Source organism: Camelus ferus, unplaced genomic scaffold (assembly GCF_009834535.1).
Source record: "Camelus ferus isolate YT-003-E unplaced genomic scaffold, BCGSAC_Cfer_1.0 contig298, whole genome shotgun sequence".
Lineage (NCBI taxonomy): Eukaryota > Metazoa > Chordata > Mammalia > Artiodactyla > Camelidae > Camelus > Camelus ferus.
The window spans coordinates 340552-357253 of record NW_022588414.1 but is presented as its reverse complement, the minus strand read 5'-3'; the positions used below and the strand labels follow the sequence as shown (position 1 = coordinate 357253).

Sequence of the window (16702 nt, the reverse complement as noted above, 5' to 3'; positions counted from 1 at the left end):
AACTCAATTTTTCACTTTTTATGCAGATATTTAGGTGTCCTCTAAGTACAAGATGACTAAATACCTTCTGTGATTACCTTGGTGTAAGCTAGAATCAGAGTTATTTCTTTCTAACCTTTTCTTCCAGCTTCAACAAAAGCCATAGAAAATGATTTTGTAGAGTAGCTCATTAGCATAATAATTTTGTAGGGTAGAAATATAATGATTGGATTATTTCAAATACATAACCTTTTTCTAGAAAGTAGAGCTCACTTCCTATTCTTAGATAAGATAATCATTTTCTAGTGGATATGGCATGAACAGGAAAGGAAGTAGGCTAACAGAAACCCACATTATGATTTCTGCTGTTCAGTACAGGGTCAATGGTTAATTAAGTCACCGCCAGTGGAAATTTGATCATCGATGAGGTCTCTAACTTTACCTGTATTACTGGGCTCTCACTGGATGACTCAGCTAAGTCATTATATTAACTTTGCTTCCTCCAGACGGGTACATGATTCAGACTAGCCTGACAAGGGATTTATGTTGTGATGCTGTAATATTACTTTCTAGAAACCATTACCCATTTCAGAAAATGCCTATTCGCCTCAGAACTAGGATTTAATTTTAAAGGTTTTGTTTGTCATGCAAATTAATGACATGCTGTCATGGATAATTCAGGTTGACAAGGATATTATGGGTAACTTTATTCACTGATTCATTAAATGATTCACTCTCAGGTGTGTATCCTCTTGAGCTGGCTGAATCACTGGGAACCTGGAGTCCCCCTGAGAGTCCTTTTTTGATACAATGCCAACGTGCGCAAAGAGAGCTGCCAAGGGTGGGCAGGTACTGCAGAGGGTAAAGGGGCTCCCCTGAGTTGGTGCATGAGAGTAAGTGGCCAAGTCTAGAACCATCTAGAGAACTCCCCTCATCCACTGGTACCCTCAGTTCTCCAGGAGGTTCATTTCCACAAATATTCCTTGAGTATTTCCTATGTGCTAAGCACTGTGCTGGGTATTGAAATTAAGCAACATCAGCCTTGACATCACTTGGGTCCTTCAAGCTTCTCAGTTCACAACCAGGTGAACTGAAGCCAAGAGCATTTAATTGACTTGCTTAAGGTTTAGAGCTAGTTAATGGCTGAGCCAGAACTAGAATCTCAGGCTCTGAACCATCACCCTGCTTGGCACTTACCATAACTGTGGTGCTTTTTCATTTTTCCTGTCAATGTACATAAGCATGGTGTAGAATGATTAAGTATCATATATTTGTACTACATTTAAATAATAAAGTTTAAACAATGGACACCAGAGAAAGCTTAGGTGCATTTGGATGCAGATGCTGAAAATTAACGAGAAAATCTTTCCCTGGTTTAGAGGAAGATTATTTTTGTTTATATTTTTACCATTTTCTTAAAAGTATCTTCATTCTGTGGCCCTGTCCATAAATAACCTTCTGTCTCTTTCCTCTGAAGTGTACTTTGTGCCACATATTCTGTGTCACAAACAGGTATATGAGAAGAAAAGCAAATGGTGGTTTTTCTCAAATTAGGACTATGGGATATTTGTCCTCTGACAAAAGCTAAATACATATTCATAGCATCCTACAAGTGTAGTAGAAATTCCGTCTCTGCCTCTAGGCTGCCTTCAACTAGGTCACACCAGGCAGTTAGGGATATATATTGGTTCTTACATGTCTACCGGGGGGAATCCATTTTTGGATGTTGGACTAGGAAACAGTTTAGATTGTGGCTTATGTATATTTATAGTGCTTGCATTTACTCTCTTGCTGTTCCCTTGTGTGAATTGTTGTATTGGTTCATTTTGACAGTATTGGATGAGGCACAAAGCTTTAACCTCTTTTCTCTTGTAATTATATAAACATGTACACTGTACATGGTGACCTGGGAATGCTGATCAGAACATCTGTTATGATAAACGGAACAGTGAATGAGAGTTGATTTTTGAATTGTAAAGTACTAAAAGTCACTCTTCTGATCTGTGGCTTTATGCAAATGAGAATGTTTGAAAATGCTGCAGAAACCTGTCATTCTTTAACTTACCCGGGATAGAAAGAATGTTTGCTTTTTTATTGTTCTCACATGGGTGCTGCCCAGCTAGGGAGGCATTTGTCTTTCTTGGAATCAATTAAGTTAACCTTTATAGCAATTTGTGTAGCAGTTTAAGCATTCTAGAGCCTGCAGGAAAGTGCCAGCTTAAAGTAACTGATAGTGTCAGAATAACCTCAAGACATTCTTGGCAAAGGTTCTTCAGGATACAATCAACATCACTTTCTTATGTCCTTGGTCAATTTTGGGCTAAGGAACCAAGAGCCGTGAGGTAAAAATTGATAATATGAATATTATTCTCAACATTCTTCTCCTAAAATGAATGATTAGTCAAAGAAGACCCTAGATTCAGGGGCAGATAATGAGCTCACCTTGCATGAGAACCTCTGCGCATTCCTCTGATTCCTTTAAACCCTCTTCATTACATCATGATAGCAAATTTCAGGAGAATCATTAGTTACCTTTCCCATTATCATCTCAGCTACAAGCAGAAGACATTTTAAAATATTATTTTAAGTTGTTTTTCATGTAATTGTTTCGCACCGATTTTTAAATATCTTTTAATTAGTTTCTTTATTTCATTCAACTTAGAGTTGTCCTCTAATTTAAAAAAGCAACAATTTTGATTTTGAATTGCTTAGTACATGTGAGGCTTGGGAGAAAATTTCAACCAAGTTACGACTCAATATATATTGGAAAGTGCTGTTCTGGGGGATGTAAAGGATGCAACATTGTCTCTGCAGGATCAGAATAGCTCTTCTAAAACCAGGTCATTTTTTAGCTCTACTTTCAAGGTCACTGTTCTGTAAAGATAAAATAGTTCATCTTAGTGATGGGCTGTTTGCTGACTCTATATTTGGGTATTTCCCTATGATTAAAAACATTCTCCCTTTTGCGTGAGTTCTGTCCAACCCTAAGAATCTAAAATTGTACATTCTGTGCCAAATTACCCCATCCTCAAAAATCCTTTCTGTCTTCAAAAGTATCTCAGATATATAAAAAGTTTTTTTATTTCAAGAAGTCCAGAGAATAGTAATTATCTATATTCTTATTATTCATAGATATTCTTCATTAGTGTTTTCGTATATGTCCTTTCAGATATATTTCTATGTATGTATATTTATTTTATATCTATGTATCTATAGATAAATATTTACACATAACTAAAATACCACAGCTAAGTTTTATTGAGATAGCCCTGTTGATGTAGGAATTTTAATTTATCCTCTCATTTAATTTTCACAACAATCCTATGAAGTTAGTCCTTGGTAATACCAATAACATAAAAGTTTTTACCAGTAGGCTAAACTGGGCTGTGAACCCAAGTAGGCTGACTCTGGAGACCTTATTTTGAACCACTACACAATATTGCGTCTTAAAAATGTTTATTTTTTTTTTACTATTTCATTAGCAATATATCCTGAATATTTTCCATGTCAGTAAATGTACATCTACCAAACCACTTTAATGATTGCACACTATTCTATTGATGCTTCACAATACTATGTAGAACCAATCTGCAGATGCTGTACATTTGGACTGTTTCTAGTTTATCTCATTGTTAAAAATGATACTGCTATGAACATTTCTGAATGTGTACAATTTCTAGTATAATTTGTATAACTCTTGAATAATTATGCAGTTTGCCTCTCTGTTGATTAAAATTTGCCATATAAATTATTTGCTCAGATTATTCTTTGATTCTGTAGGTTAATAAAATTATATTAATGCAAGAAATGTTTATTGAGCACCTACTATGTGTGATGGACACTCAGCTAAGAGTTGGAGCATAGACTATAGCAAATGCCTGAGTTTACAGGCTAGTGATTTTGACTGACTTACGAATTGTAGATGTTTTTTTAAAGCTTTGCTTGATTATAGATCCATGGAACGCTTCCCGGGACATGTTTAGGAGTACTACCAGTTTTCGGTGAAAATCTGTCCGTGTGTGTGTTGACTCACTGTCTGTTCTGAACACATAATAAGCCTGACCATCTACAGCTGGGTCATCTGACTGTAAGACATACTTGTTTAGGCTGTATGTACATAGAATCGGTGTGAGCATTATGATCAGTGACCTACTGCCTTGTTTGACAGTATCAGGCACTCTGTTTTCTCCCCTACTTTGTCTCTGGGTTAATTAGCTGGCTTTTTAAGTATTCTTCAGATCTTGCCTTTGTGTGCGTCTTTGTAGGTACGTATCATTTTTGCATGCATACTCACATGTGTGTGTATTGTTTCTATATTAGATCTCTATAAGCTTAGTCACATTATCTGCAATTAAAATTTCCACAACACTTTTTCAAGTTAGATATTTGGAAAAGGAAACTTACTAACTTTAATATTTTATATGGGCATATTTACATTTTCCTTGGCATACAATTGTTTGCAATATTTTCTTTCCACACCTGCTTTGGGTTATTTCAGTTTTTAAATTTCTCAGGAAATAATATCTATTATTGAATACTAAAACTGGTTCTGAAAAGTAAGAATTCTTATATAAATTCCAGTTAGCCTTAGAGATATAGTCCTCTATTCCACAGGCTGTCCTAATTATAAAAATAACTCACAGCACTGTAATTTTTAAGGGCTTTAGCAAGTAAGTGAGGCTTTCTGGTGTGTGAAGAGAATCACAGAGGAAGGGACACAGTTTGATTCCCATGATTCCCATAGTTGCCTGGGGAAAAGAAAATAAATAATGGCTATTTGGTCAATTTCTAAAATACTTCTTTTATATTATGTCGATTTAAAGATATGACTCTAATTTCCTTCAATTGATTTTGTGTTAATACTTGCAACACTCTCGTATTCTCTCCCCACATTAGTGGTTTATTCTTCACACATTTATTAAACACACACTGTATGCCTGGCATCAAGTTAAATCCATTGAGGCAAAGATGAAGTTATCTTCCCTGTCCTCAGAGAGTACTCAGAGGAACCATCTTTGGTAATAGAAGGCTGCACACATGATGCTGTTGCAAGTACTAGAAAAGAGGAATGAAAAAAGCATTGCAAACGAGAGGCTTGATATCTATCTGAGGCAGTTTGTGGAGAGGTAGGCTTCACAAAGAAGATGAGGTGTTATTAATGGTAACATGAATTCTAACAATTTTATTCATCTTAAAATACTTTATGTCTGTTTAATACTATAGTTTTTAAAAAGAGAAACAAAATACTTTTAAGGATTTAAGCAACATTGCCCAAAAGGTATAAGTTGCCATTCCTTTCTTTATTATTTTTAATCCCCCCAATTAAAACAAAATAATAACACACAAAATACATGGCTCATATATAATAGTTAATATTATTATTATGCTATTAATATTTAAGTGATAGCATAAAGAAGATTTTTTAAGAAACTGCAAAATAAATATGTAAGGGGGAATGAAAGGACTTTCTTGAAGTTCTATTCCATATACATAATGTAAATTATTTTGCATGTAATATCAAATCACATATTTAGGCTGCTTCATGGATTACAGTATTATTATTAAATGGATTTGTGATCTTTTTAAAGTATCAATTTGCTCACCATCTTTTTTATTACTACTTTTGGATTAAAACTTAAGAAAGTTTAATACCTCTAATCTAAATGCTTTTTGCAAACTCAATGTACTTATGTCTATATTTTTATTGAATGGATTCACTGATGTTTTGATGCAGGGCTTCTCAAATCAATACATTTTTTGCAAATGAATTTAGGGTGTTAAGGACTGTGCCGTATTTGTAAAAGACTGGAATTTAACCAGCTCTTAAACTTCGACAGAATCAGTGTTGCTCCCCAGTCTACTGTGCAGTTCTTAAACAATCTTATAGTCATGAAAGTTTTCTGAATCTCTGATCTTCAAGGTCATTTCACCCAACCCTTTCATTTTGTGGAAGAGAAAATGTTGGTCTGGAGAGTGAGGGGGCTTGCTCTTTCAATCACTTTTGCTGTTTCTTTTAGCTGACCTATTTTCTAAAAATCAATGTAATTAAGTGTGTGCTCTTGGCCCTCAAATAGTTGGTGTTATTTATACTGTTTATGTGGTGATTATTCATGTGGCTGCCTTCCCTGGTATCTCAGTTTGATCTGTTCTATTTATATCTCAATATTATTCAAGCATCTGCCTTCCCAATCAGTATGCATTCCTTCTAGGTCTTAAATTGCTAACATTTAAGTAGCCATTTCCCAATTTTCCTCACAGTATGTAGTCCATCTACTTTAAAATTAATATTCTTTGAATGTGTAACTTCATGGTCCTCCCTATGTTTTTAAGCATCCTTTTGTAGAAAGAAAAAATCAACACCTATTTTCCATTCACTAGAGAAAAATATTGTTAGAAACAGTAGGAGATTTACAAAGTTGAAAGCTGATTTATTTTTAAAGTAAGAAAGCACATTTACATATTTACATGCCTGAACACAACCAATCTTTGTCCAGTAGGACTATGATGTTATTTCCTGCAACTTGATTTCAGTGTATATGAGCCTTCTAACTATTCTAGACTATCAGCAGCTGACTTTTTCCAAACGCCCACTGCAAGTTTGAGTTGAATTGAATATGACAGATGTAGAAGAGGTGTGCAGGACTAGCTTTTATGCCTTCTGTAGTTGAAGAATTGCAGAATGCTAAAACTGCAATAAATTACAGTATGTTCTACAGACAAAACTTTCATTGGTCACGTGTTTATGTAGCTTCTAGTTTACTTGAAATAGTGACAAAGGTGCTCATTTGTGTACTTGAATGAGACTGAACTTAGTAACATTTCAATTAAGAACTCTATTGTCGCTGGAAATATGTCTCAAAATTCTGGAGCCAGTCATTAATTAATTTAGAAATATCCATTGCTTCATGGCTCAGGGGAGTCAAAAGCAAGTGGGAATAGTGAGGGGTATCTCTTAATGTGAAGTAGAGATGGATCACTGCTCCTCCTTTGGAAAATTCGTACATTATACCATGTGCTTTCCACACAATGCTTTTCTGGGAGCTGTGACCCACTTATTCATTTTTCCATGGCTTGTCAGTCATTCAAGTCCATGTGTGCATGTGTTTTTCAACTTGCATGCACTTAGGTAACCAGGATGGCACCTAACTTCACACAAAATCAATTTCTGAGTGTTATAGTCATACTTCATATGGTTGTAAAACCCGAAGAATCTGTTTTAGGAAATTGAAAGTGTTTACCATTCGGAAAAAGGAAAGCTGCTGTGAAAACAACCAGAAGTTGAGGACAAAGTGGTAGTCATACCCAGCAGGAAGCAGTACAGCATAGTGATTAAAAGATGGGAACTGGATTGAGATCTCCGGTGTGTGAATCCAGTATCCATCACTTCCATACTGTGTGACCAACCTTAAGCAAGATTCTCAGGCTGCTGGAACTGCTACAAGGTCTTGCTAAAGCAGAGGATATTAGACCCAGCAAAGCAAGTTATTTGGCCTAAAACGTAAAATACCTTGTGAGACTATGGAGTATAAAGGAGGAAAGCAATTCTTAGACTTAATTCTTAGACTTAGCAATATGAGCAACTTAAATATCAGTTATATTCAAAATTAAAATATACAATATTATAATAAGAAATATATTGATGACAAAAATGTGTTTCAACCAAATTTCTTGAAGATTTTCTATTTGTTTGTAAAATATTTATCACAATGCCTAATATAAAGTATGCTCTTAATAAATATTGACTGTTAGAAGCTTTTATCTTTCAGAGTAAGTTATGGTTTAAACATGTTTCACACAGATTTAATTTAATTTAAATGGGTGGGTTTATTTCTGGGCTCTCTGTTCTGTTCCATTGATCTATGTGTCTGTGTTTGTGTAAGTACCATGCTGTTTTGATTACTGTAGCTTTGCAGTATAGTCTGAAGTCAGAGTGTCATACCTCCAGCTTTGTTCTTTTATCTCAGGATTGCTTGGTCAATTAAGGGTCTTCGTGTTTCCATATAAATTTTAGGATTATTTATCCTAGTTCTATGGGAAATGTCATGGATATTTTGATAGGGATTGCATTAAATCTGTAGATTGCTTTAGGTAGTATGGATATTTAAAAAAACATCAACTTTTCTAATGCAAGAGCAGGGGATAGCTTTCCATTTCTTTGTATCATTTTCAAATTCTTTCATCAGTGTTTTATCATTTTCAGAGTATAGGTCTTTCACCACCATGGTTAAGTTTATTCTTAGGTATTTTATTATTTTTCAGTGTGATTATAAATGAGATTATTTCCTTAGTTTCTCTTTCTGATGGCTCATTATTAGTGTATGGAAAAGTAACAGATTTCTGTATATTAATCTTATATCCTGCAACTTTACTGAATTCATCTATTGGTTCTAATTTTTTGGTAGAGACTTTAGGGTTTTCTATATATAGTATCATGCCATCTTCAAATAGTGACTGATTTAACTTTCTTAAGCTTCAGATTGCAGGAGCACACATTATAATGTGTGAGTGGTAGATTTCCCCTACCCCCCTGCAGGTTGTGGTGATCTGTGTGTAAAATTAATCCTTCAGGACATTTCTTCTAATAGCATTTTAAGCTCTGAAATAACATAGTGTGGCTAGTTAGGACAAACTTATTAACATGCTGGGAAAGCGTTGAAGCACCTTTCTTCTCTCTTTCATCTCACATTTCCTTCAAGTAGTGGCTATGTGTGATAGCAGAAATTCTACCATAGAAGACAGCAGAGAGTCTAGACTTTTCCTTGGGAAGCACATTTGACTGCCCCAGTGCTCGCTGTTGGTCTAGTGGGTGTATGCTGATGAGTTTAGCTAACAGATTTTTTTTTTTTTTAAATTGAGCTTCCCTTTTGATGGAGTGGGTACTCTCTGGTTTGTCAGTCTCTACTACCTCCATTATAGGCATTTAAGTTGGCAGCCTTGGACCAAAGAGCACTGGGGCTCAGGAGGAAGACTGTTCCAGTAGTTGCATTTGGCTCTGGGATGTTATTCTGTCTTCTGAACTTTAGGAGTTTAGGGATTGGTGCTGTGATGATATAGATGCTGATCATTCTGTCTGGAACTCTGGAAAGGTGAGATCTGGAGCATTCAGGACAGCAACCATCTAACTCTGGAGTGATGCTATCTCCAGTGGAGGGTTCCCCAAGCTGCAGCTACTCAGGAGGGGGTCCAGTTAGCACCCAAGGAAGACTCCTAAGTTCCAGTCTTATTAAAGTTGTTGAAAAAACAGCAAGTTAGATTTTTATTCCTCAGACCACCTTCTTCTTGGACCTGAAGTTTCTTGACTTAGATGAGGCCAGCAGTTTACAAAAAAGAAAAAAAAAAATTCTAGAGGCTGGGAAGTCCAAGATCAAGGTCTGAGGGATTTAGTTTCTGGTAAGGCTGCTTTTCCTGGCTTGCAAACAGCTGCCTTCTCTCTGTGTCCTTACATGGTGAAGAGAGAGAAAGAAAGAGATGATTTTATCCTTTGGATAAGGATTTGTAGAAAATCAAAATGAGAATGTCTTTTGTATTTGTTTAGATATAAGGTTATTATAATGGTTTACTGAAAGAAACAGCACATCTTCTGAGAGGATAACAGATGATGTGTCATTCACAGCATCGATTCCTTTATTAAACGGAATGTCTGTAAGACACTGATTGTACCTACTTTAAGATAGGACCTATTTGAACAATCAGAAGTTAGATGTAATGTTGGTTGGCACATCCATCACAGGTTTATGAGTCTTACAATATTCAGTAGTAGTTAAAATTGGTCTAAAAGAGAAAAAATTTGGATAGGCTTCAGCAGTTGACTCATATAAATCTTTTATTTCAAGTCATGTAATGTTGTTCTTTTGTGAGTCAGAGCCTGTGGTGGGGAAAATTCCAGTGTTGAGAGTTCTGTGTAAATGAGGGATTCCTTGCCATTTGGTTTTCTATATCTGTTAAACAAAGTGAGGCAACCATGCTTACAGAAAAGAACCCTATTCTATTCTGTTTCTCTATTTCTTTCTCTAACAAGCCTACCATAGAATTCAGGGAACTATTAACTTTTATTGTAATCTTGAAGAAAGAATTGCAGACGTGTTGTCTGATACAGATGTTATGTGACATGTGATGGCCCTCCCTGAATTAAAACAAAGAAAACAACTAAACCAAACAGAGATAAAACTGTGAGAATGATTATCTCAAATGATTCTTTCAATTTCAGAAAGCCAAAGGTAAGTATAAGAAAGCAGTGAAATTTTGCTTGTATCCAATAGAGAAGAGGGAATTTGATGATAATGAGAAAGTGGTCTTTAGATTCGTGAAAATGTGGAAATGTGTGTGGATCTTGTTATAAGTCTCTGGAAAGCACTTAATTACAGAATACTAAGATGCTGCTTTAGGATCATATAGTTCTTCTATGTTCTTTGTCACTCTGAGATGTATTTTCTCCACCAAACATGTTTTTTGTGAACTCTTTGGGGTGGCATCTCTCTCTTCATGTACCACATGCTTCTGAAATGCTACATATAATTCTGATACTTCATAGTAAAAAGGATGTCTAGAAACAAACACCTTTGATAGGAGGTGCCTAGCACAAAATGAATATGTTTTCCCAAGGTAAGAGAAAAAGCCCTGTTCAAAATCATGTGAACAATTACTCTTCTGTAGGTCTAAGAACAGATGGAAAAGATGCTTCACCTTTCAATTTTTTATTAACAAGTTTTAAAACCAAGATATACTTTTAGAATAAAAATAGCTGATTTCTTCCTCAGGGAATCAAATTCATAAACTTTCATTTTCTAGTTCATAAAGAGAATAAATAAAATATGTACCCTCTCAGTGTCCTGCCCATCTTCACATCAGCAGATTACAGATAATTGCTTCATGCTTGAGCAAGTAAGGTGTCCTCCTCTCCAAGGGTTAGCCTACTTCCCATGCTTTGGATTTGATCCTTTTTTTTTTGCTCTTGAGCTGCCTGGCTTCATCAGTTATCCTCTCTCTTTTCTACCTTTTAACTTTCTCTTTCTATTGGTTCTTTCCTCCATATCCTATAAATATGTTGTCTTTCTCATTACAAAAGAAACAAATGCAGAAACATCCTGAGATTTCATACTACCCTCTAGTTCCTCTCCTGTTTTCTGCTGTCCCATAATATTCCAGCTTAATTTTAAAACCAATTTTATTTATTTTTTTTAAATTTGTAAAATTAACACGGGTTCATTGTTAACTATTTAAAATAGACACAAAGAAGAAAATTAACCAAATGCCTATTGTCTAAAACGAACCACACTTAATACTGTGTTAAGCGTAAGTGCACATTGTAACTATTTATAAAGCGTTTTTGTCATCAGATACTTTCTATACGATAAAAATGGCTAGATGTATAGTATTTTATTAATAAAATATACCATAATTTATGTAAGTAATCCCCTCCCATTGGATATTTAGAGTGTATCTAATCATATTGTCCTTATGAACAAAGCGGACATCCTTGCAGCTAAATCATCCACCTTTTTCTTGAAGTTACATCCTATAAGTAGAATTAGCAGATTCAAGTATATGATATCTTTAAAGCTTGATAGATTAAAAAAATGTTCCAAATAGTTTGTATCAATTTATTTTCCTTTTCAGCTGTGTTTTTTCTCATACCACAGCAATTTTGATCTGTAGGAATTCTACCTCATTGTTTTAATCTTTCTTTTTTCCTATTTTTGAACATTTTCATGTATTTATTGCTTCTTTGCATATAATATTTATTATGTATTCATATTCTTTGCCCATTTTTCCATTGGAGTGACTGTATTTTTTATTTGTTAATGTTATTTTATATTGAGTATTTCAAGTCTTTTCTTTTTTAACATATTATGTTTATACTTAGTTAATATACTTTCATATATTTTCTTCATATTCCTTTAATCATTTATATGAGTTTAATTATGGATTTTTTCAAATATTCAAGTTATAGTCAGCAATATTGCCCTTATTTTTACTGCTTGTATTATCAAACTTAGAGTAGCCTTAGCATTTTTATGCAATTGTTTTTTAAAGTAAAATTTTATTAAAGAATGATCTATATATAACAAAATGCACAAACCATAGAGTAAGGCCTTAATAATATATATCCAAGTACTTAGGATAAGAAACAGAATATCACCAGCGTCCCAGAAGCACATCAGGCACACTTTCTGTACCTACCCTCACCACCATTTTTTGAACTTTTTAAAAAATGAAATCATACAGCAGTATTCCTTTGTGTCTGACTGACTCTTTCCACTCGGCATTTTGTTTGTGGAATTCATCTGTTGTGCATCTAGTTGTTCACATATACGTTTATTTCCCCACTTCTATGAATATTCTTGCACCAGGTTTTTGATGAACATGTGTATCCATTTTTCTTGGGTGTGTATCCTGGAGCAAAATTTGAGGCCACAGGGTTTGTGTATTCTCAATGTTAGAAGACTCTGACACATAATTTTCAAAGTAAGTTGTTAATTTGAAGAGAGGTGTATGATAGGAAAGTTTTAACCTGTTGTCATCATGTATTGACCATTTCTGTATCCTTATTTTGTATTTATACCACATTGAAACTAAAATTTGAACTGAGGAAACCAGGAGATTCGGTTTTCCATTTTCTTTTGTCGTTAAGAAATAACTTCAGGTTTGCATTTCTAGAATTATTCTGTATTCCTAATTAACCTTAAGAAGGACTTTCCAATTACTCAATAATTTTTCTCTTTTATACATAAGATCTTATATATCTAATTACATATTATTATTAAAGTCATCATATCTCACATTTTGGGAATTTCTGTGTATTTTGTCTGAATGCAGTTTTGAAGAAAACTATGAATTTGTAGTGGAACAGACAAGAACTTTGAAGACAGGCATGAACAGATTCTAATGTTGGCTCTGTCGCTTGATAGCTGTGTGCTCTTTGGCCAAAGGATTATTTCCTGTAAAATTACACTACTTGGGGCTGCTTTGAAGATACGGTGAAACCTTGAACACTTTGGAGTGTTTGCCCTATGGCAGCCACTGATTCTAAGTGCTTTGCTATGAGATAACATTTGCTCTTTATAACAACCCCATGCAATGGTCTCCATTTTCATCCCTTTTTCAGAGGTGAAACTCAGACTGAGGATTTAAGCAACTGCCCAAATTTACATGGATAACAAGTAGCAGAGCCGGAATGTAAACTTAGTGTAGCTGCAGAGTCCATGCTCATACTACTATTCTTCTCCACATTTATAAGACATCTGATTTTGCTTTTGACACCCATTAACCATATAAATACTTACTATCCTTGTGCTTAGCATAAGTTACCAAAGATTTTAAATATACTCAGAATACAATTTCATAATAAGTTGATTGCTCTGTACTATCAATTTAGTTGAAACAAATAGAAATATTTCCAACTAAATATGGTCTAAAATGACAAATTTCCAGTCCTTCCTGAATATAAATTTGTCTGATCACTATGATGTCTTCTGAGTCCTAAGTCCTCATATTTAGAGGGATTATTACCATACCATGACTTCTTACTAATTTAGAAAAGGTCATTTGCTGGTGGTATAGTCACCTGACATCCATGTGTCTAAGGCCTTTTGATCAGGAATGAACTGCAGGCTATGGAAATGTCCTATTCAAGGGAGTTTCAGTTGTGAGTTACTGTGCTGAGAGCACATGGTGTGAAGTTTGAAAGGGAGAAAAAGGAATGCTCTCAATTTTTAATGTTGGAGGCCTAAGGACAGGGGTTGGAGAGTGTCAACTTTCAGGGGCTCCCCCTTTCATTCCATTCACCAAAGCAACAATAAGGAAGAGATTCTTTTGGAGACAGAGTTCCCAGTTAGGTCATTCATAACTGCAGAGGGAGAGGTAATATCAAGGCTGGGACAAGAATGAGGGAACTGGACTGAGACACAGCTGGTGGAAAGTGACAAATGGAAAGGACAAGTTTTTAAATTATATTCTACATTTTATGGCCAAAATGAAATTTGCTACAATGTTATTTACTGATAAGGAATTTGCATTGTTTGGGAGAGTTCTTTCAAGAATGTCAAGTGTTTTCTGAAAAAGGATTTAGAGTAATACAAAGAGCTACTTCATTATTTTTTCTTGTAAGTAAAATGCTGGAATTTGCAAGTGAATAAGTTTTGGGGGTTTTAACACAATATGTGCCATAAAAATTGTGCTAAAGAGTTCTGATTTCTGAATTAATGGAGTCAAATTTAATATAGTTTTCCCAGTGCTAACGTTATAGCTTTGTATCAATATAGAGGGTTGATTATTCTGGAACTGTGTGCAAAATTTTGAGGGATAATGTTCAGTATTTAAGGCAAGATCTATATATACGTAGTCCCTAAGAGATGCAATTACTTAAGTAAAAAGGCAAAATCATATTCAAATCTTGTTAAATTTTGGTCGCGATATCAAAGAAATTTTGCCAGTGTAATTTATCTTAAAGGGCACATTCTAAATATCCCATTTCATAGAAGAAGTAAGCATAAACTCCATGTACTTAAACAAATCTCACATACACACACACACACATAAGTGCACACAAATGTAAAAATACAGAAACCTTTCCAGATTTTCTCTATATTGTAAGAACTGCATGATTATTCTTTCTTTTTGCCAGGTGGTATTTTTGAATATGTGGAATCTGGCCCAATGGGAGCTGAGGAACTTGCATTCAGATTTGCTGTGAACACGATCAACAGAAACAGAACCTTGTTGCCCAATACCACCCTAACCTATGACACCCAGAAGATAAACCTCTATGACAGTTTTGAAGCATCCAAGAAAGGTAATTGATAGATGTTTAACATTATGTTTTCTGGAATTCAAATTTTCAGCTATCCTTAAAGACATTTCTTAATTCCAAATGTAATTAATAAGTCATTAGGAGTATTTTCATGCAAATGTTTCTTTTCAAAATGCGCATAAATTTTGTCAAGGGAGGTAAGATGAAAAGATTACCTACTGCAAGAAATTTGCTTGTAATGGAAAATGCAATTAGGCCTGGGATGTGGAGTTGTTGTCTTCCTATTTATCCTTTTGTTTTGCTACTGAACCATTCCTGTTTTAAAAACCCACTAAAATAAAACAACGCCATCAGTGGCTTTTTACCAAGTTTTGCAATCCATTTTTACATTTTTATTTGCATTATGTGCTAATTCCATTCTATTCTTGTGGTCTCAGTTTACTGACTACTTTGATAGTTCTGTGGTTCCAAGTAACTTCAAAAAGTCAGCCCAGTCTTAAAACTTATTGGAAAAATTGGAACAATCTTTTCTATATATGTACTCTGTGCCCATTTTTTAGCCACTTGATGCTTCTTTTTGTAACTGGAAATAATGGCTAATGATAGGAAAACTGGATTATATGAAGATACAATAAAATACCTTATAAATTTTATTTATTTTATTATTTTGTAAAACTGTTTTAAATGATAAAAATGGAAATAGAATTTTTTGGAATATGAATGTAATATATATATGAAGGGAAGTAGTAGAGAAACTATTATCAAGATATTTTAACCAAAAAACAGTTTTAGTAGTAAATAAAAGTAAAATTTTGAGAGATGTTTTCATAGGCTTACTTTGTCTAAGTAGGTGATATTTTCTTTTGCATAGTTACACTCATGTAACAGAAATTAAATTTCATAAAGTAGATTTTCTCAAAGAAGTAAGCTTAGAAAGTGTTCTAAATTCATATTTTTAAAACAATGTTTGCTCTTCTGTAATGCTAATATTGTTTTATTAGCTACCCTACATTGATAGAAATGTACATAATTATTTATAATTCCAACTTGGTACAAATTTCTCCTAAACTCATTAATATTAATGGAAGTTGATAAGGTACAATATTTCTTGAGATGAAAGTATCCTTTCTCCCCAGCTAACTAGTGTTTATCAAAGCCTATATTCTGCCTGCCCTTTGAATTCATATCTTTATGAATACAAATAAGTTTCCATATTTCTGAACCATGTCAAGGTGATGGAAAGTTTTGAAGGCTGAAAAAAGGGGCAAAGGTTATTGTGAAATACTACATTTGTCATCATAATTGCAAAATAAGTCATTAACTGCAAGACAAGCACATTGGGTTAGTGACATAGTTCATGATTACTTCCATTAGGAAGAAGAAGCTCTGTCTCAAGTGAAATAATATAGACCAAAGAATATGGAATATGAATGCAGTATAAATAAAATATTAATAGATTTCTTAATGGTGATTTCAAAGCAGCAACATTAAAAAAAAAAAAAAACCAGACGAGAATGTTCTAACAACAAACAGCTTACTATCTTGGGAATATCTTAGCCATATTATGAGGTGGTAAACTCATTTGGTTTTCAAAATATTAAAAAGGATTTATTAATTTTGTCACCCATTAAAATCCATTGAGGATCCAGTTCAGTAAATGACTTTGACCTGAAGCTAAAAAAGCTCATATAAATGTATGAATATCTTTCTTTGTGACATGTTGAAAGGGTGAATGTTGTGGCTTGGATCTCATCCTATGAAGCGCTCGCTTGTTGCAGGGCACAGCAATATGTATAAAGATAATCTAAAGGAGAAATCTAACACAGGTTTTGAATATTTTGAGGTCTCAATAAATGTATATACAATACTGATATTAATGATTAATTATAAAATAAATAATTAATTTGGACATTCTTAAAATTAAAAAAAAATATTTTTCCAAGGCAGGAAAATGATAGGTTAAGAATTTAAATT

The 16702-nt window shown here is 34.1% G+C and overlaps 1 protein-coding gene across 3 annotated transcripts in view; it reads left to right on the top strand.

Moving 5' to 3' along the window:
* The window catches only part of GRIK2 (glutamate ionotropic receptor kainate type subunit 2), an 896246-nt gene that overhangs the window by 540311 nt on the left and 339233 nt on the right, over window positions 1-16702 (top strand). For all 3 annotated transcript variants that reach the window (XM_032476219.1, XM_032476220.1, XM_032476221.1), the window contains one exon: window positions 14603-14770. In XM_032476219.1, the coding sequence (XP_032332110.1) occupies window positions 14603-14770 (168 nt within the window). The remainder of the gene's footprint in view (window positions 1-14602; window positions 14771-16702) is intronic.